Source organism: Dicentrarchus labrax, unplaced genomic scaffold, assembly GCF_905237075.1.
Source record: "Dicentrarchus labrax unplaced genomic scaffold, dlabrax2021, whole genome shotgun sequence".
Taxonomy (NCBI): domain Eukaryota; kingdom Metazoa; phylum Chordata; class Actinopteri; family Moronidae; genus Dicentrarchus; species Dicentrarchus labrax.
Genome location: NW_026136721.1, coordinates 26,617,904 through 26,638,647, shown reverse-complemented (window position 1 = coordinate 26,638,647; position 20,744 = coordinate 26,617,904). Strand labels below are relative to the sequence as shown.

At 40.3% G+C, this 20,744-nt stretch overlaps 3 protein-coding genes across 4 annotated transcripts; 2 read left to right on the top strand and 1 right to left on the bottom strand.

Annotated features, from left to right (window-relative positions):
- Positions 1-389: 389 nt before the first annotated feature.
- trmo (tRNA methyltransferase O) lies at positions 390-4,703 on the top strand. The gene is made up of 6 exons (XM_051385554.1): positions 390-608; positions 1,044-1,195; positions 2,090-2,264; positions 3,076-3,233; positions 3,480-4,022; positions 4,172-4,703. Exons 1-6 carry the CDS (start codon positions 520-522, stop codon positions 4,405-4,407), a joined length of 1,353 nt encoding a protein of 450 aa, XP_051241514.1. The 5' UTR covers positions 390-519; the 3' UTR covers positions 4,408-4,703.
- Positions 4,704-5,495: 792 nt separating this feature from the next.
- On the top strand, positions 5,496-17,053 carry spag5 (sperm associated antigen 5). 2 transcript variants are annotated; one of them, XM_051385366.1, is made up of 25 exons: positions 5,496-5,575; positions 6,083-6,154; positions 6,258-6,377; positions 6,497-8,799; positions 8,911-9,103; positions 9,270-9,386; positions 9,603-9,695; positions 9,801-9,935; positions 10,217-10,336; positions 10,448-10,540; positions 10,842-10,976; positions 11,263-11,356; positions 11,489-11,636; positions 11,794-11,844; positions 12,148-12,322; positions 12,573-12,706; positions 13,445-13,613; positions 13,963-14,110; positions 14,843-15,089; positions 15,343-15,475; positions 15,594-15,674; positions 15,787-15,936; positions 16,040-16,114; positions 16,260-16,340; positions 16,450-17,053. In XM_051385366.1, exons 2-25 carry the CDS (start codon positions 6,116-6,118, stop codon positions 16,519-16,521), a joined length of 5,106 nt encoding a protein of 1,701 aa, XP_051241326.1. In that variant the 5' UTR covers positions 5,496-5,575; positions 6,083-6,115; the 3' UTR covers positions 16,522-17,053. The 2 variants fall into 2 exon arrangements, with proteins under 2 accessions (XP_051241326.1, XP_051241327.1); XM_051385367.1 differs by lacking the exon at positions 5,496-5,575 and adding an exon at positions 5,622-5,640.
- A 1,087-nt stretch (positions 17,054-18,140) lies between these two features.
- foxe1 (forkhead box E1) lies at positions 18,141-20,175 on the bottom strand. Its single transcript, XM_051385589.1, has one exon. The coding sequence runs from the start codon at positions 19,793-19,795 to the stop codon at positions 18,704-18,706; it is 1,092 nt and encodes a 363-aa protein (XP_051241549.1). The 5' UTR covers positions 19,796-20,175; the 3' UTR covers positions 18,141-18,703.
- Positions 20,176-20,744: the final 569 nt, after the last annotated feature.

Here is a 20,744-nt window from a genome sequence, read left to right as displayed (position 1 = left end):
ATTATTATTATGTTACGGATTAGTTGTGTAAGCAGAGTAAAAGCAAATACTACATCTACTTACATTCCACCACTGACTGTAGATTGTGTAGCTACATTTATAAATAAAGTTTGTTTAAAAAAAATAAAATAAATGACACACAACTCTTGGCTGCCCTCTGCTGACCTGAAACACAAGTGCAAATGTATTTTATTTTATACATAAACAAATATGACTTCTGCAACATTAATGCGTAATTTATGTGTGATAGCTGCATGTAGTGTTTATTTAAAAAAACAAAAAACAAAAAACATTTAAGTTACAATCCACAAAATACGGATTGTGACAAACCGACTCACTGCTCGGATATTGTCACGTGAAAAACACTCCAAGCGGAAGTCCAACATGTGCTACTTCCGCACTGAAGAGGAACTCCCACATGCTTCTGTCAGCGTGCTGTTTGTTGCTGTTTAACGGCGAACTAAAAGTGGACTTATTGAGAACAGCCTGTCCTTTCTTGTCTTCCTTTAGATCAGTGAGATGAGTCCTCTGTGTGACAGCTGCGGTGAGCACATTCACAAGCTTAATCAGCAGGTTTCTGTGATGAGAAAAGAAATCAAGAACCTGAGGTATGTTTACAGCAGCGCAGGTAGTAAACAAACGCACTGTTAACCTTTCTAACAGTTGTATTTTAGTGGACAGTATATTTTCCCCTTTAAATCTTTCTTTTACTGTAGTGGATTGTATTTTCTCTGTGCTTCCTTGTAGAAACTATTTCTATTTAATTTTAGGGCTGCACAATTAATTCAAATATTAAAGAAATCGCAATAAAAATGCATTTCGTTGATATAGGTAAAAATGTGTGGCAAAACAGCATTATAATAAACTGTAGTGCCCCCCCAAAAAACTGTCAAAATTACATGTGTAATGCAAAAATAATTATTCCCACACTAACTGTGAATCATATTGCAATATCTGTCAAAATAATCTCAATATGATGTTTTGACCATATCGTGCAGCCCTATTTCTTTTGGTGTTTATATGTATCTGTTCTTCTTTAACAGGCAGATGTTGGACAGTGCGGTCAGAGCTCATCGCAAACATATGGTCTCCATTCAGTCGGCCGTGTCAAACATTGGACTCAGTGAACCTGATATAGACCAGACACCACCACCACCACCTTCACCAGCATCAGCACAGGCTGCATTAGAGCAAGGTAATTCATTATTATTACAGCTGTAAAGTCTCCACAGTTGTAATGAAAATATAATAAACATGTTTCTCAGTAAACATAGTAAAATAACAAATTTTCAATCACTAGAGATGCACTGATACATTGGCCCATATTCACCCTGTTGACTGACATCTGTTTATTGGCAAATAAAATGGCATTCACCAATATCAGTGGCCGATGTTTATCTCTTGTGTCACATCAATTTTGCGCTGGCTGAATGTTGTGTCGTTTATTTCCAACTTGGATATTGGAGAAATAACCACCTCTGTTTTCTAGAACTGGTGCAAATTTTACACAAATACAGATGTGCTCCAAGCAGCGGCACGGACAGCGAGCGGCTGTTCAGCTCCTTCATCTCACTTCTTGGATAAAAAGAGAAATAGACTGAGCTGTAACAGATGCAGAAATGCTTATATTTGTAGATTTCTCTGTTTCCCTGTCTCAAAAGGGTGAATAAATAATAAATAAAAAAACATTGGCTATCGGCCAAATTATTATATTAAACAGTGGTATCGGCCTAGAATTTCCCAATCCCTACATAAAATAATAAAAAGAGTCCAAGGTGACTTTAAATTAATTGTGAATTAAATTAACAACATTATAAATCAGAGAAAAGCAGCTGATTCATTTTCTGGCAATTGACTGCTTAGTTAATTGTGTGATTAATCATTTCAGCACTAAAATAAAAATGTATACTGAATATATTATTCATACATACATACATAAATAAATAAATAAATAAAAATAAAAGAAAAAAAGAAGGTGCATAGTACTGGTTAATATAAATGACAAGCAGCAAAGGAAATGTGCAGAAAGGATAATCTATGTTACTTTGTTACAAAAGTTATAAACATTGTTAACTGTGTGACGTTGCAGGAAACATCCAGACTGTCCCGATTGGTTACATTAGTTCCTGTTTCTCTGTGAAGAATGGGACCCCCAGACAGCCCACCATTTGTGGGCCCTCAAGGGCAGAACTGCGCATCCGGCAGAGTGTCTTCAATAACCCTGAGCACGCTCTGGTGGGCCTGGAGCAATACTCACATGTGTGGTAGGTCACATACAGCGGCATGTTTATACTAAGTCTCTTCTACAGTCCCGTCCATGGTTTGCCATTATCTCAGATATAAGCAAAAAGTGACAGAATGCCAGAATGCAATGACGCAAAAAGAACAACATTTTTACTATCACCTTATTGATATGCTGTATGTATGTATATATATATATATATAATACTTTATATTTGATCTTTTATTTTATTTTTAATTCTATTCTTAAGGTTAAGGTTTTTAATTTTAGTTGAATGTATGTTTTGTATTTTGTATGCTACTGGATACTTGAATTTCCCTCAGGATAAATAAAGTATCCATCCATCTATCTATCTATCTATCTATCTATCTATCTATCTATCTATCTATCTATCTATCTATCTATCTATCTATCTGTAGGTTCAGTAAGCTGAATGTGGCTTTTTGTTGTGCACCAACATGTGCAGTTGATGTCAAGAGTCTGCACAAAACCCTTTAAAATGTTGTAATGTAATTGCACTAAAGCATAAATTAAAACCCTTTAAACGGCATTTTCATTGAGACATTTGAGTTTAATGGCGACCTTTCGTTGCTTGAATGAGTGGACCTTTCACCTGTCTCATATAAGCATATGAAGCCATGTGAGATTAGCACTTGTGGACTGAGGATTTAGGATTCCCCCCCTATTTTAGACAAGGTCTAAAACCGAGTCTGCACACACACACACACACACACACACACACACACACACACACACACACACACACACACACACACACACACACACACACTTTATGTATCTGCTGTTTATTTTATGTCATTATGTCTCCACAGGATCATCTTTCTCTTTCACAAAAACGGGCACATGAGTTATAAAGCCAAAGTGAAGCCTCCCAGACTTAATGGTCAGAGAGTTGGTGTGTACTCGACACGCAGTCCGCACCGCCCAAATGCCTTGGGCTTAACTCTAGCTAAACTCGATAAGATTGCAGGTGAGTGTCTTTAACAATTGTGTCTTTGCGAGGATCAATGCACAGATTTAGCAGAATGTAAACATATCATTTCTTTTTAACTCTAAATGATAGACCACACTAATGTATTGAATATTATGTTTTTTCCTTTTGCAGTTAAAGTTAAATATACTAGAAATCTGAACTGTCAAATTTAACCTCAACTGCAAAAACAAGTAATTGACTCTGCTGGATAGAAACACATGATTTCCTACCTTTATTTTCTAGGTGATACAGTACATCTGTCCGACATTGACATGATTGCTGGCACCCCAGTCCTAGACATCAAACCCTACATCCCGGAGTACGACTCCCCCCACACCAGGATGGGCACGGACTCGGAGCCTTATGATTCAAACACAGACCAACCACAGGCAACCACAGAAGCAGGTGCTCAGTCTGACCTAAAAAGCGAAACAACTGATGTTGATGACTCGGGGAGTCTCCTCTCTGATATTCCAGCCACTGATTCATCTAGAGGCAGTGCTCAGTTTTCCCTCCCCAGAGACCTCCACAATGTGCTGGAGGACGTCAGGGCATATGTGACTCAAGGTGATGTTCGCCAGGTGAGCTGCAAGAGCGAGGACCAAGTTTCAGACTCACCCAAAACCAAACCACAGGAGTCTATGGTGGACCACCCTTGCTATGGAGAGGAGGCCTACAGCACTATTGCTGGCTGGATCAGAGAACCTCCTGTTGGCAGTCTGGAGGTGCGCTTCACACCACATGCTCAGAGGCAGTTGGGAGAATTCCTTCCCACACACCTGTCAGGTAAGCTACAGTTACAGTTTACATTATACTACCATCAAGCCTTTTGTCCCTCTGAGAAAAGGGTGCTGTTGTGCTTTTCTCCACAAGAGGGTGCTGTTGCGAAACAAATTAATATGAACAAAGACATTCATAGCATTTATGTCACACAGGAGCCTCTGAGAGTGACAGACGCACGTTCAAGTTTCTGCGCAGTCCAGAGGAGGCTGCTGCCGCCATCAGAGGAGTGCTGTCAGCAGACCCACGGTCAGTCTACAGGAGGACACGCTGCAGAGACAGACTCTTCTTCTTTACCCTGGACACGGCTGACATCACCTGCTGGTTTGGACGAGGCTTTGCTGAAGTACTGCAGGTCCGACCTGTTGAGCAACATCTTCCCTCAGTATGAGAAACGCTCTCGGTGAAAGCTTCAGCTGGAAAGACTCTGGATTTTCTAGATTTTCATGTGTGCAGGGAAACAAAACCAGAGTATCAAATGTTTCTCATACCTACATTGCCAGATTCTCTACTGGCAAACTTTATTAAAATCAGTTTTATATGAAAGACAAGCAATTATTAATTATGTATAAGAAGCTTAAATAGATTAAAAGATTTTTTGAAACATGAAAGTTGTTTATGTGCTCTGTTATTGACAGGGAACTATAATGGCGCAGAAATGGTAAATAATAAATACATCAAAATATTTTCTATGTGTTGGTCCATTTTAAAAAATAGGAGTGATTGTACAAATTCAGTAAATGATCAAGTTTTTCTCATAAAATACAGTATATGTCTTATGAAACCCAATCCATTTTCATTATTCTTCAGAAAATTGCACATTTATTTGTCAAGACTTATTCTCTACTGGTGTTGTCAGGTAGCAGCTGCGTTCCAAATAATTTCCACTTTCACATCTTTTTTTAATTTGGAGGAAGTAACTGGCCCTCTGCCGATAGTGAAAAATAAACTAAATGATCATGAATACATGGACTTTTATGTTTCTTTTTGTAATGTATTACTGGTATAACTCCCCATACCAAGAGTGACAGTAAGTCACTCTCTTTGCTACAGTGGTGTGTTTTTGAGTCTGTGAGAGGAAGAGAGTGAGAGCTGGTTGTGAAAAGACAAACGAAGCATTTAAGATGACGCTGTAACTAAATAAGGGGTGACCTAAATGAACAGGAGAAGCAAAAGAGGGGTTGTTTTTGCTTTGTAGAAAAGGATGGCTTTGAGTAAAATGGGTTAAAAATCAAAAACGTCTTTTAATAAGTAGGTGACAATGATTAATATATGATGTGTTATTTCTATTGTCAGGCATAAAATTATAAATAAAAAGATAAGAAGAAATCTGGCTGTACAAATCTAAAAGACAACAAAGAGGAAAGTTGTAGATTTAATAACTAACGAAAAAACACCCTTGTGTAGTGACACAAGTGTCCTGTTGGGGGCAGCAGTGTGTGACAGCGCGGTACACCCGCCCAGTGGGTTACAAAACCACCGAAGAAGAGAAACGGACCAATAGCAGAGCTGACATTTGTGTTTTGAATGAAACGCGGTTGATGGCAGCTGAACGCTAGGTTTGTTTACTCTGTTCTCACCTCTTTTACAATGTTGGTTCAAGTTGGCTGGTAAATATTGGGAGGTAAATGTGCTCTTATATGATTTAATGTGCTGCCTCACGTAATCCGTCGGTTGGTTAGTGTAAAAATGTCGGTTATTTGACGCTGTGTGCGCAAACTTAACTTGAGTTCATGTAACGTAACTTACGTTGGCTAGCGAACGACTTGGGTAACGCTTTTCTTAAACTCGGAGTTTATCATCTTGCGACCTTCCTCACATTATTCTTAACAACCCCGTTGTGTGGTGATTTACACATTTACCACATACATCCAAGTTATGTTTGGTTAGTTATTAGCCCTTAGCCCTAAATGCACTTATAAGCCTACTTCTGCCTGTATCATAATGTTAGCTCGCTTGTTGACATGACTTCTCTCTGGAAACGCTAATGTCCACCAAGCAGCTTAATCAGCTGTTTTAAACAAAAAAAGCACGTTTAACAAGAAATTGTTTGTCTTCATTTACAGTTGTACAAGTTGTTTCCCAGTCCTTCCAGAGTAATGTCCTCCAGGAAGTCAAGTTCCAGTGGGGAAGGCTTGGTAAGACTTTTGTGCTCTGTAATGCGCATTGTATTTTATTAAATTACTACACAACAAGCTAATATAGAATAATAATATTTGGTTTGACTTTTGTTGATGATAGCCTTCAAGCAGATGTGGAGAACGTACCCCTCTCAGAAGTCTGGATAATGAAATGCCTCATCTGTCAACTCCATCAAGGTTCAAATCAAAATCACTGCTCCGTGGAGACGCTGTGAAAAAGGTGAGTTTACACACACACACACACACACACACACACACACACACACACAAATACTGAAATGTTAATGTTTGCAATGTCTTTGTTACTTTTTCTTACCCTCAATTAATTCTAATCAACAGGCCGATGTTCCTCTCTGTGACTCAGAGCCCCACTTGCGCTCTCCTCCATCCACCAAAGTGATGCAAACCGTTGCTTCCAATACTGACATGACATCTACTGAGACAGCTTGTGGACTTGGAGATGTAACATTTAAATCCTTCATCTGTCCTGGTGGGGAGGTTGAGATTACAGGCTCTTCAGTGTGTGAAGAAGATAGTATTATTTTGCCCGAAGATCAGCCTACAAGAAACACTTGTGGAACCGAAGATACGGTCATCTCTGACAGCATGGTAGTTCAGTCCTGCAGTGACCACATAGAACACCCCTATCACAACCCTGAGGTGAAAGATGCTTCCTTGGTTGACATTGACGCAGCATGTGAAATTTCAAACTCTACACTGGCCTCTGGAGACTTGGATGATAAATGTGCCACAGAAGATATCAGAGCTTTTCAGCACGACTTCTGTGGGAAGACAGAAGTGACTTTGAAATCCTTTGTCTGTGATGGCGGTGAGGTGGAAGTTTCTGATGTCACCAGACTACAAGATGAGACCATTCCTCTGCCCAAGCCACAGCTTGGTGAACCTTTACAAGACAACAGTGTGAATTTAACAAATCTGTCTGACTTTGGTCAACTATGTCAAGTGGAACATGCAGATCATCTCTACTGTAGTGGTGAAAACGATCTTTGTGTTATCACCACCTTGTCTGGGGCCACAAATGGTTCTGAAAAACCTGCTAATGGACTGAGTGACGTAACCTTCAAATCATTTAACTGCACTGGGGGTGAGATTCAAATTTCAGATGACACCAAACTTGCAGATGAGACTGTTCCTCTACCAGCTGAACAAACTGCGGCATGCAGCGATTCGTTTACCATTTACAATTATGGTATAGATCCAAGCATGTTAGCCAGTGACCAAGATGTTCAAAACGGTGATGATCATTTAGATCACCCATACTGTAATATTGAAAGTTATCCACCAACCCCAAGTGGCAACCTTGCCATTAACCAGGAACCATTACCATTCAGTCTTGATGCTGTGGATGAAGTTAAACAGATTAGCTTGGTGGTACCTGATAGCCAGACTGGCAGACAGGAGGGTATTACATTCGGCTCGTTCATCAGTGCCAGAAGTGAGTTTGATGAATCAGATGGCAACCAGTTATCTCAGAAGACTTCCCTTCCGCCTGACGATCATGCTGTGATCTGCCAGCCCAGGGATGACAACAGTGTACCCACTTCCAGTACACAGGATCACATTCAAGATAACTACAATATCAGCCACATAGAAAACAATAAAGTTGTGGTAGAAACTGACAGACCAGCTGTCAGTACATCTTCTGTGACTCCCCTGTCTTTAAAGGCACTGAATGACGAATCTGTTCACTCTCAAATACAAGAAACATCGATAAAGGACTCCATACATCCTGAGGACAGTGCATTGCCTTCAGTGCTTCACAAAACTGAATCCGACTGCAGCCCCCCTGTGACCTCGGCAGAGACTCCAACCCCTGTGGAAGTGCATCTGGAGCATGTCTCTCAAGTGCAAATCAGCACTAGAGCCCATGAATCCAATGAGGAGAAAGACAGCGCTCTCGGTTCATCTGGAAATGGACCTGTTCTTTGTAATTCTGCAGAAAAACCTTGTGCAGAAAACCTCCCTGATGTTCTTAAAGTGCTGTCTGAGTGTCCCACAGTAGCATCAACTTTTCAGTTTGGATTCCTCAGTCCTGATGTTAGGAGAGTTTCTCTATTTGCATTAAAGACTCATAAGGATCTTCCTGTGGACCAATTTTTGGCAGACGATTCTGCTCTTGAGGGTGAAAAGAGCTTTGTAGCCCCTGTTAACGTCAACCCCACTGGGTTCTGGGCAGAGCACTTGGAGAGCCCCATGCCACGGCCTCTGTTAAATTCTACAGCACTAGGTTGCAAGGCCCAGCTAGGCCTAGTAACTGAGCCAGTCGAGGATGTGGGCGTGAAGCCTTGTCCAGTGCGTCAGCCTGAGGTGGAAAAGCCGGTTCTGGATATCCCTTTGATTCCAGATGGTCCTCTGCAGCAGCAGCTTCGGCAGATGGCAGAGTTCCTCTTCTTGGCGTCAGGAAAGATGGGTCCTGCTGCTGCCTCTGCGCCCGATCCACCTACTGCTACTGTCACGGTCCCATTGGCAAGAGCTACTCCTGCAGAATCCCACAGTGTCTGTGTGGGCACCACTCCGATGAAATGGGTAGATCACAGTGTCAATACATCTGGCCAATTTGAGAGAAAGAGGGATTTCTCTGTGGCTGATTCGTGCACTGTAACCGACCCCCTCCTGTGGAAGTAAGTGTTCCCTCTGGATTAATTATTCAATAATAACGACATTGGCCAATTCAGCTTTCTGTCTTTTCTCTGTCTGCCTCTCACTGTTTCCTTCTGTTGATGTGCTCTCAGTGTACCTCCAGGCAGTCTTGAGTGTCTCCCCAGACAAGAGCTGGAACAGAGGTTAAGGTCTAGCATGATCATGGTGGAGGCTCTGGTGCAGCAGTTAGCTACAGCCAGGACACATGGTTGTCCATCTACAGGCCCTGCACCTTCAGACCTCAGGGAGAAACTAGTGCAGACTGACCACACTGAACTCAGTCAGGTAAGGACACATGCAGACATTCAGTTTTTTAAATTTTTTTTGTAGATTTAATTATTTTGCTACGATGACCTCTTCATCTTGTTTCTTTTATGTCAGCAATCTATTGATTTTTTACAGAGGCCATGATTACGGTTTTAATGGATTATTGTTTTTGTATTTTATATAGACCACATTGCACAGAGACCTATATTTGGAGGCTCTGAACAGGATTGGTGAGTTGGAGTTGGACGGAAGTTCCCTACAGAACCTCATCCAGTGTATGCAGGACATGAGGGTCACCATGGTATGACACAAACATTGTCACTACACATGTAATATGTTGCAAAATTTTTGAAACTTTATTGATAAAAGGCTCTGGCATGTCCCTGTTTTCAAGAACCCTTTGTACCTGTAAATACATTTAGTAATGTTTCTGAAAATGTATAATATTATATGTGAAACAACCATGACACCTGAGTTAGTGCTTTAATAACAGTTGTATGTGTATCTGTCACAACAGACTTCTTTGAGTTGTGACACGGATGCTGCTCTCTCTAACATGAAGCAAATAGGAGACGTTGTCAGAGAGGACCATCAAAGCCTTGTTTCACATGTATGTAAACATGTCTTTCATGTCTCTGCCATTTGACATCAATTGCATACTTTTGTATAATTGTCCAATAGGGATAAATTAGCTGATGAGTTTCCTTGTGTTTAGTACGGTCAGATGAAGTCTCTATGTGAGAAGACGAAGGAGACACAGACAGCGATGATGCAGAAGGTCAAAGATGCTCTTCACCAAAAAGATGACATGAGGATACAGATGGAAGAGGCCTTCACAGCCAAAGAGGCTGTAAGTACAGTGACAAATCTCTTAATTGTTCATTTTACCTTAGTAGTTCAATGTATGTTTTGTTTCCATGTATGCCATTCCTTGTTCACGTGGCTGTACTGCAGGTTGAAAAAGATTTGTTTATTTTGTGTTGCTGAAGTCAGTATTTCTACAAACCAGGGCTATAGTTTGTCATGCATGTGTTGTGAAAAGATTAGATAAAATAATATTTCTTCTGTGCTGATATTGGCCGAGGCCTTGAGGAGCAAACTGAGGTATTTCAACACTTTGTCTGTTTCCAGGCCTTCAGTGCAATGGAACAGCTAAGGACACACTGTGCCACAGAAATCTCAGACCTGGAGAGGATTGTGGGGCCTCAGCAAGAACTGTTAGCTGCCCTAGAGCGGACTTACCCAGAACAGGTAACAGAGACCAGGCAAAAACCAAACAGCTCTATTTAATCTATTCAGTATAACATCCTACAGTTCCTTTTTAATGTCTCTTTTTTTAATTGTGTTTCTCTTCTAATGCAGGTTGCATTAAACCAGGTCTACACAGAAACGCTAAATTCTGCGTCTGATGTTTTGTCCAGAACCATAGAGGAACATTCGAGTCTGATGAAAGAAGTATGTATCTTTTTTTTTAATAAGAGACTGAAATAACCGCTGCAAAAGATAAGATGAGCAGAACGAGCCAGAAACTGATGTGACAAAGTACTAACAACATCAACAATGTTTTATTTTAAACTATTTGTGTAAATTGTGGTTCAGTCTGACATTTTCTCACAATGTAATAACAACACAACAGTACCTTGTCATTTTTCTTGCTCATTTGATGGAATGGTGACAGCAGATATAACTGTTGTTAAATGCAACAGTGCTCATAATATTGACGCTTTTTTGCTTTTGTGTGGTCATATTTTCACAGCTTTGCACAGTCAGAGGCCTTCTGCAGAAAACTGCTCCCATGCTTCTGAAGCTGAATGAGAAGGCGGCCGCTGCTGTGAGAGAGCGGGACGAGCATATGTCTGCAAGAGACCAAGCTGTCGAGGAGAGAGAGCAGGTCAGATGTCTATAATTTAAGTCGAACACTTAAAGGTCCAGTGTGTAGATTGCAACTCCCTCACTTCACCCTCCCCTTCCTGATTATACACTAATGAAAACAGTTATTTTTGCCCATAGATCCTCCTAAATGTTACACACTGGACCTTTAATCTCCTGCAACTCTTTTCTACTTGTCTTACATGAATAATGATGATGATGATGATGATGACGGCAAATCATGAAGATGATTTTTAAAAAATTATTATTATTATTATTTAAAATTCAAATGAACTTGTACTCAACAGATAGAGGAAGAATGGAACCAAACTAATTTGGATCTCCAATCTGCCAGAGAACAGATTGGTGATTTAAATCTTCAGGCGACAATTCTGACTTCAGGTAAAAACATAAATATGTTTAACTTGCTTTGGTCATTTCATTCACTCTCTTTTCAAACAGTTGTATTTACCTTTAATATGGTTTTCTTCTTTACTAGCCAATAAACATTTCATTCTTTTCATTACATTTCAGAGATGGGTGTGCTGCGCCAGAAGCTAACAGAAAGGGAGGAAGAGAGAGGTCAGCTGGAGAGGAAGGTGACGGAGCTGTCTGCCACTGTTTCCTCCACTTTGGCCTCCTACACCTTCCTGGAGCAGGCCCTCGCTGCCGAGACTACAAAGTATGATCCCGACAACCACACTAATTTGTTGATGGCATACCAGTGCTGAGGAATATAAAAGGGAACATATACTGTGCTACTGAAACATTATTTTCTTGAAGGAGCAAAATGCTTATTGAACTACAGCATGCAGCTTCTAAAAATGTTGTTGTTTCAGGTTGCAGCAGTCATGGAAGGACATCCAGCAAGCCAAGGACAGAGCAAATGAGTGAGTGTTGACCAATGGTTTTGTCAACTCATTAGGGATGAAACAACAACTTGAGCATTTCAGGTTGAAATGGGTTAATGGTTTGATCTGAAATTTTGAGGAAAATAAAACTAAGATAAATTAATCTTTCTTTATATACATTGATTGTAAATTTCTAAAGGCTAATTTAGTAAGATGATATGTTTAGAACAGAAGAATGGGACCAACCTTGTTTTCTGAGAGCAGAACTTTATGCCACACATCCACAAATGCTACCTAAAATACTGCAACTAATGCCACTGCCTGTGTTCTGTCTGGATCCAGGTTTGAGGCGTCACTGGGTCAGTCAGAGGAGCGTGTGTGTGAGTTAAGTCAGGCTCTGGCTCAAAGCGAGGAGCAGCTCAGTCAGCTGAAGCTCCTCTCACAATCCCAGCACATGGAGATCCAGCAACTCCAGGACGTTTGCACACAACTCAATGGTGTCCGGGAGATGAACGAGGTTCGTTTTTAGATTTTAAGTTTATTTACCCATTCTGGCCCCATTGAATCCCCATTGCTGCCCCATTGCTGCCTTGATTGACAATTTTCTCCCCTAAAAATCACAACTGGAGCAAATGTGTTGCAGTGGAGCTCTGTAAGCTGTCAGGCTGTACATTGTCCATGTTTGCTTGTTTTTGCAAGGGTGCTGTCATCCCATCAACATGGAAATAGTATGTGACTCCTGTTTAATGGTGTGTTTCTGGTTTCAGTTCTTACAGATGGAGAATGAGTTGGCGAGGGAGCAGATGGCTGAAAGTGAGCGTATGCTGAGGGCCAACCTGCAGGGGCTCCGTGAGAGGAACATCCAGTGTGAGGACCTAAAAGGAGAACTTGGTCAACTTCAGTAAGTTTAAGCTAACGACCCCCATCTTTTTATGTATGTTATGATTAATGTTGAAAGCTGATTAATGTGCTATTATTATATCTGTGTCCTAGTGAGAAATTTTGATTAAACACCACAGTTGTCTGGTTGTTTTGGGTTTTGTCAAAAAGTTCTTTGCAGTATGTAATATACTATATATATAATGTGTCAGTCCATCCAGGATTTTGCAGACTTTTTTGAATTGTTGTGGCCTAAAATTCCTGATTTGACAGCAGCTTTTCTAAAAAAAAAAAAAAAAAAAAAACTTTGTGATGCATGTTCAATCTATTTAGGCCATTGAGAAAGTGAAAATTACAAAAAATAGTGGTGGTTTTTGTTTTTGTTCTGTGTAATTAATTAAATATTGAAGACAAGTGAGAATAAAATCTCTAGTATGGCTCAACGTTCTTCACGGGGGTCTGATATGAATGGTAAAGGTCCATTAGTGGAATAGTTGTGGGGATTGGACAAACTTGCAAGGTTGCATCACAAATTTCTGGAGGGACTGGTTAATAAAACAAAAGTTTTTTCATTGGGTGAATGAAAGTGGGAGCAAATATGAAGCTAATTCAAAATAGGTAATTTATGGTAAATTTGATCAAGATAAAAATATCTGTGTGCATGCAGCTTTATTTAATCTTAAAAATATCTGATGCTGAACTCACTTTTTTTGTGTATATACTAAATGATAACTTGTCTGTCTGCGCACGTGTTATGCAGGCTTGAGAACAGGAGTCTGCAGGAGGAACTGAAAACCACAAGGTCCAGAGCCAGTGCAACCCAGCTGGAGCTAAGAGAGAAACTGGGCCAGGCAGCCACTGAAATTACTTTGCTGCATCACACACTGCGAGGGCTGACCAATGAGCTACACGCAGCTCTCAATGACCAGGTAACGCCTAAGAACTGTTAAACCTTTAGCAGAACAGAAATTTCACCACCTATGTCTCACTTTCATATGTGCCCATGCTTATATTCTGTACATAGATACAGCATGCAAGGCTATAGGCCTACCTGTACCTGTATTTCTAGTAGACTGTTGGTGGCACCACTAAATGTGTTTGAGTTCAGTTATGATGCTGAATGCTTCAGTTCTCTATATGGGTGGTGTCAAACTTCATGCAAATTTTAAGAGCTCATTTTGTAAAAGCAAGTATTCCTGAAGTGAACTGTGAAATTAAGTGGACTGCAGAGATGAAACACATTTTTTTCATCCAGGCTTTGTATGTCTAACTTTTCAGAAACCAGAATCACTGAAGGATAAAGAGTCTCAAGCAGTCCACAACGTGGAGCGTCGTCACCCCTCCAGCTCTTTTGTCGACAGCATCATGGTTGCATTAACTGCTGAGAAGGAGGAAGATGTCAACAAGGAGACACCTCCTGGATCAGGTACTGTAGCTCTACCCGCATGTGTCTTGAAGTGATACTCTTTCCAAAATGTAATCGCTATCAGTCTAATAAGTGTTAACTTATAACTTGTCACAGATTTAATTTGCTCATAAAAGCTGTCAGTTACTTAACTTCTTTTAACCTTGAACACAACTAACAACATTCAGATTGACTCTGCGATGTTGCTTAAACTCATGCAGGTGGTCAGTCTGAATGGGTCTGGGGGTGCTGATATATGAATTCAATTTAATATGGAGCCATGTAGTCATATTAATCACGTCTCTGAACAGTGACACCCAGAGATTCTCCTGAGACCTCTGTTTGATTTGAATGGCTCAAATGTGGGTTGAATATGTGTTCAGCAGACCATAGATATCATCCTTAAAGCCAAAAATAACCAATTTTCCATTTCAAAAGTACATGGCGACAATGGCGTGTTTTTCAGTACTCTTATTCTTGTCCTTTTCTACATTATCTGCATTAGCTAACATTTTCCAAACATTTTCTGCCTACTCTGTATGCCTTAAATTTCCCACTATATTACTACATTATATAACTCATTTCTTACAATTAACATCTTGAAGCGATTGAGTTGCAGAGCTAGCATCTTAGTTGACTGGACCATATTTGCGTACATACATCTGAAAAATCAAACTCAGTTCAGAGTGCTTAAATGTCATCTAAGGACTTTGGGCAATGGGAAATCTAAGTTGTGGTTCACTGTCTCTTCAGTCCCCTCAGACATGCCTGAGCCACAGTGTGAAACTTTGTTCAGTGAGACGAGCGCCTTCACCCGCATTGCAGCCGTCACCCCGAAAAAGAATTTGAACGCAGTAGAGTTTGAGCCAGAGGAGGACGAACAGAGCAGCGTCACAGAGCTGTTCGCTGACCTGGGCAGCACCGTCACAGAGCTCATCAGCACCCTGAAGTTGGTGCGGCAGACTAAAGATGCTCAGCTGGAGGAGCTGCAAAACACCATGTAAGTGATTTACATAGGGATTTAAATAATTAGGGAATATATTTTGAGATTATGGCATTTTGGTAGTAAATTTCATATATCTTCTAATATTCTTTTAAGCTTACTTCTGATCTCAATGAATGTTTGGAGTTCCCATATTTTCTTTGTTTGTTTGTTGTTTTAGAAAAAGGCACCATTTATTCAAGCTTAATGTAAAAATGAAGGTGTTGTGTGAATTCTTCCTTAAATAACATTATCTTATGCATTGTCCCAGCTCTGGCCTGCAGGTGGAGCAGCAGGCTGCCAACAACAGACACCAGGCTGAGGTGTTTGAGCTTAAGCATCAACTTGGCCGTCTGAACAGCCTGGTTGAGAAAGGAAGTCAAGCACTGCAGCAGAAAGTTCAGGTAGGAATTAAAGTACATCTCCTCAGTGCTGACTTCATCTATGATTGGAAAATGGGTATGGAAGAGCTCTGACTGATGGGAAACCGTAATGAAGCAAAAGATGTTTCTCTTTACACAGGATGAGAAAACTGTGACAAAGTTGATGTCAGAAATACAAGAGACCAAGGAACTTCTAAATAAACACAAGACTGACAGTAATGTAAGGCACAAAACCCTTATATGTATATATGTATATATATATCTCTCTATAACAAATTCAGAATACAGTTGGCTTAAATGTTACTTTTTTTTAATTAATTTTTTTAAAACAGGATTTGCGGAAGGAGGTGGTTGAGCTTCGTCGTTCCCTCCAGCAGTCAAAGGTGGAGTCTCAATTCCTGCGTGGGGAATTAAGAAAAGCTGGTGGCCAATCAGCTCCTGCAGCACATTTCATGGAAGAAAAGATCCAGTTATTGAAGGAGGTATGATGCTGCTGCGTACGGTGTGCTAATTGCTATATGCTCTACATTTATTATAATACTTTTTAGGCTATTATTAAGCAAACACTTCTCTGATTTTATGTAGGTGGAGAAACTGAAGTTGAGTCTTCAGGAGGTGGAGCAGGCCAGAGTTAAACTCCTTGATAGAGCAAAAAGACATGTAAGTATCACCTTGATGTACTTCAGCAGTTACTGACACTACTGAGTACATTTATGAGCGAATTTCTCTCCTTTTAATAAGATTATCTACATACGCAATATAACTACTAAAGAACTGTGATAAAGTGTTGTAATGCCTCTCACAGCAAGTCATCCACCAGACCAACCAGCAGAAAAGTGAGAATGAGCTCCAGATGTTAAACAACATGATCAATAAAGTCAGAGAGGTGAGGGATGCTTTTCATATGTTGCTTTTGTGCATTCTTTCACCTTTGTTATCCTGTAAATACATTAAATATATGTACATTTGAGGTAATGAATGTTTTCTCTGCACAGACCCTGCTGTCTTTGCCGGATGTCATGAAGAATAGTGAACAACTCCAGCAGCTTATTGAATACATTGGCTGACATGTTTGTTATTGCCACCTGTGTTCATTGTATTTATGTCCGCTATGTTTTAGTTTGGCTTGTGTTCATATTTTTAGTATGATTTAAAATAAAGCAAATTGTCTTCCTTTTTATGTGCGTTTCAGGAGTAATGCCAGTGATCTAATTAAAATTTCAAAATGTTTGTCTATTTTGCATCAGCAAATGTTTGCTAATATTCAAAACCGCACACAGACACAGTTCACTGTACATACCATGTACTGCAAACAGACGTGTGTTGCTCCAAGCTGGACAGTGAACATGTCGCAGTTTTTCCAGTGTCAGATGTCATTCGTAGGTGTTTTCAATGTGATTATTGTTTTTAATTGTATACATTTGTGTGCCAGAGCAGTTAATATTTTGGCCCAGTATTTAGTTCAAGCCATTTAACAGTTAACAGGAAATTCTGGTAGAAAGTAGTAATGAGACATTTATCACACTCCACTCAGATTTTCATGTTTTGGTTTTTGGTCATAATAAGTAATGTGCCAAATACACAACTTCATTCAGAAAATGTGTCTGTTTCACTTTCTGTGTTTATACAATATTTTTTATAATATCTAACAGATGTTAGCGGTGCCATCATATGGTTTTTCTGTTTACAATTGAATTTAACCTCAACTGTGGTTGATGGGCTGTGACTGTAGTTGCACCTGAGTGGGTTTAAATCTCTGTCCCGTGTTTAAGATATTGCTCATCTAGTTCAACAATATACAATAAGTGCACTGTGTGAAAAGATTTCCCACAAAAATCAACCTAATTCTTTTTTATTATAGCCTGCCATTAGACCGTAAACGAAGCTGGTATTACTCAAACAAATCTTTGTGGCGTATTACGCCTGTCACTTCTATCTTGAGTCCAGGTCTTACAATGATTAAACCACTGTCCTCTTGAAATTATAATTTGACACTTGCTGATTACTACTATCCTCATTTAATCCTCTTAGATTTTAAGATTGTAGCAGCACTCGAGAAAAACCAGGACTCCTTTCAACTAAGGATACTTTGTTGGGGAAAAAAAACTTCAAGTCATATCTGTCAACAAAGCTCCTTTTCTGATAGAAAATTCAAGTGTCTTCACTATAATGAAGCGTTTCCTTACAAGTCTCATCTTGTCAGATGCTGACTTTGTCTAAAGGGGGTTTCTTGTGTTGAGATAAAGGACTTGCACTACTTATCTTTATAGGCTAAAATATTGTGTTACAAGTCAATTCATTTTCCTGATTAGTGGATCTGTGTGGTATTAACTGGGTCTGTGTCTAAGTGCTATGTTGATGTCTGGACATGATAATTGAGGCCGGTCACGGTTTCTGGTAATACTGTGGCTCCAGACAACACTTCAAACCAGCTGAGCTGAAACAGCAAAGAAAATAACGCAAGCACAAAAGAAAAATATGTTTGAGGGAATATTTTCTTCATGGTGGCATATGTGTCGTTCTTTTGGCCCTTGTTTGTTTTGTAATATATTTGAATGATAAAATTATATAAATTTAGTATCTTGCTAAATTCTTGCAAACCAAATCTTCCCCCTTGGACATTTAAAAAAACAAAAAACAGTTCTGTTGTCATATTACTTAAATTGTAAAAGCAATGATACATGAATAATTTAAATATTTTATTCTTAAAGAACAAAAGTGCTATAATTCCGTTTATTTCCAAAAAGGCAACCTAATATGCATTTTCATTCGACAACAAAATACATGCAAATATACCAAAGTTAACGTTCTTCACACAAGCCACTTATTGCAAAGCCTATGACCATGAAGCACAATAATTTATTCTAACATTTCAAAGTCTGTTACTTAAACTAGCCAGTACTGTAAATCTTAAACTTGCACATTCAATTCATGACAAAGCAAAAAAGCTTGCAACCACTGGTAGCATCCAATGGCAGTATTGGATGCATTTTACACTCACATATTCTGTGAAGAGGCCTTGACATTTAATTCAAAATGTATAGTGTTTATCTCAGTAAATTACCATCAAGGTTGTAGGGTTAATGGCGAGGCGAGTTTAAAAAAAAAAAAATCAGTCTGTTGAGTTTTGTCTTATTAAATCACTCAAACAAACTAAAACAATCATCTCTGGCTCATTTGGTGCCGTCTCAAGTCTCTGATGTTCTGTTCACAAGGTAGTGAGATGCTCAGATCTAGATTCTCAGTAGCTCAGATGGCAGACACAAACCTGTCCATATTCCCTGGGTACGTGGGGTGTCTCAGGTAACCCCCTGTGTTGGAGATAGGACCTGCAGCACTGCTATACTGGGAGAAAGAGCCCAACTGCACTGGGGAGACCCTGCCGTAATGGTCCATGGACTCTGCCGACCCGTGGCTTGAGGAATGGAGGCGTCCTGTCATTGCATACCCCTGGGTGTGGCCCTGTCCATATGAGCCCTGGGATGTATGGTGGTGTGGGTGGCTGTTTGGTCCCGAGTAGGTGAACCCGGGATGCGTAGAGGGGCGGGATGATATGACCCCTCCACACGGTTGGCTCTGGAAAGCCGGGGCTACCAGGCTGCAGGGACTGGATCCGTTTGGATTCCCCTCGGGACTGAAGCTGCGGCTCGGTTGCTGCATCACCTCTGGGCCTTGACCTCCCAGCATGCTAGCTGGAGTTGGGTGACCTATGATGTTATTGATGCTGAACATGCGGGTCTGACCAGGTCCAAACCCAGGAGGAGATGAGGAGGGGTAATAGGCAGAAGGCAGTTGCTGCCCGTAGGTCGGACTGACTGTCATGTTCGGGTAGACTGAGTTGGCATATGCGGCTGATCTCGCAATCTGGACAGGAGAGAAAACGGGTGTCTCATGGACATATGAGGTGTAAGTGCTGAAGTCACAGCGCTTAAACCTCTTCCTGCGCCTCAGGAAGCTGCCACTCTCAAACATGTCCTCTGCATTTGGGTCTAAAGCCCAGTAGTTGCCCTTCCCTGGCCTCCCAGGCTCTCGAGGGATCTTGATAAAGCAATCATTGAGAGTCAAGTTATGGCGGATTGAGTTCTGCCATTTCTTTGAATTGTCTCTGTAGAAGGGGAAGCGCTCTGTGATGAATTTGTAGATGCCCCCCAAAGTCAGCTTGCGATCAGGGGAGTTGGCTATGGCCATGGAAATGAGTGCGATGTAGCTGTAAGGGGGTTTCCCTCGCTGGAGAGGTCTCTTTCTTCTCCGACCTCTGGGCTGCTCCTCTGTCTGCGGAGGGTTGGAGGCAGACGAGGTGGTGTCTGCTGGGGAGTCTTTCTCCACTTTTACCACTGGCATTGTCAGGGACAGTTAAAAAATGTCCCGTAAAAAGAAAATTGTAAAGCAAACTTACTGCAAATGCTGCACAGGGTTAGTACTTCCACAGTTTAGATGAAGTTCCCTGAGGAAAAAGAATAAATCCTGCACAGTGGAAACAAAACAAGAGATCAGCCCAGCACACAATCCTGCTTGAAAGATCACACTTGTTTCTTACAACTCAGTGTCTTTGAGTCCAAATCCAGCAGTTCTTCAGGTGCAGTGGAAGTAATTTGCTTTTCCAAGAGATCCTGTTTCATTAAATGCTGCGCTTGTTCAGCTTATTCCCACAGTTTGTTGTCAGGTTGAAGAGTTAAAGTGTGAGAGCGCCATGTATATGTGGTGTTTAAGGTGTGTGAGAGAATGAGTCACTCTGTTACCTGAAGAGTGTCTTACCTCCACAGAGCACCTGTGGGACCACACCCCCTTAAGCATCACATGCTCTTGACATACCTCCACATTATAAGGGTCTATTGTTCATGTTTGTGTTCAAGTCTGCAGACATTGTGGTGGAAATTTCTATTTTGAGGGTTTTAAAAAATGTTATGTAAGTTATTTATCTAATAAATATATCCTCATATCATATCCTGAAATGGTAAAAAATATCTACAGTCCAAATCAGAATCTACTTTTCTGATTAGATTTTAAAAAGTTTCAACTATTGTGAATCAAAAAAGTATACATATATTATTGCTTTTTATGTATTTACTTTCAACTATTTATTTTAATCAGGACCTTTTTTGTATCATAGAACAGAACTGTTAAAGCAAACAGCGTTTCCTTTTTAAATTCAAATTGCCCTTTAAAGTCAACCTCAGTTTGTTTTAAAAAGTCCAAAATGGTCCATGTTGTTTTGACGTTTAACACTAAAAGACCTCTTTAGTGGTAATTTAACCTATGAGTTGTTTTTCTACCTTGCTTCCTTGTTTGT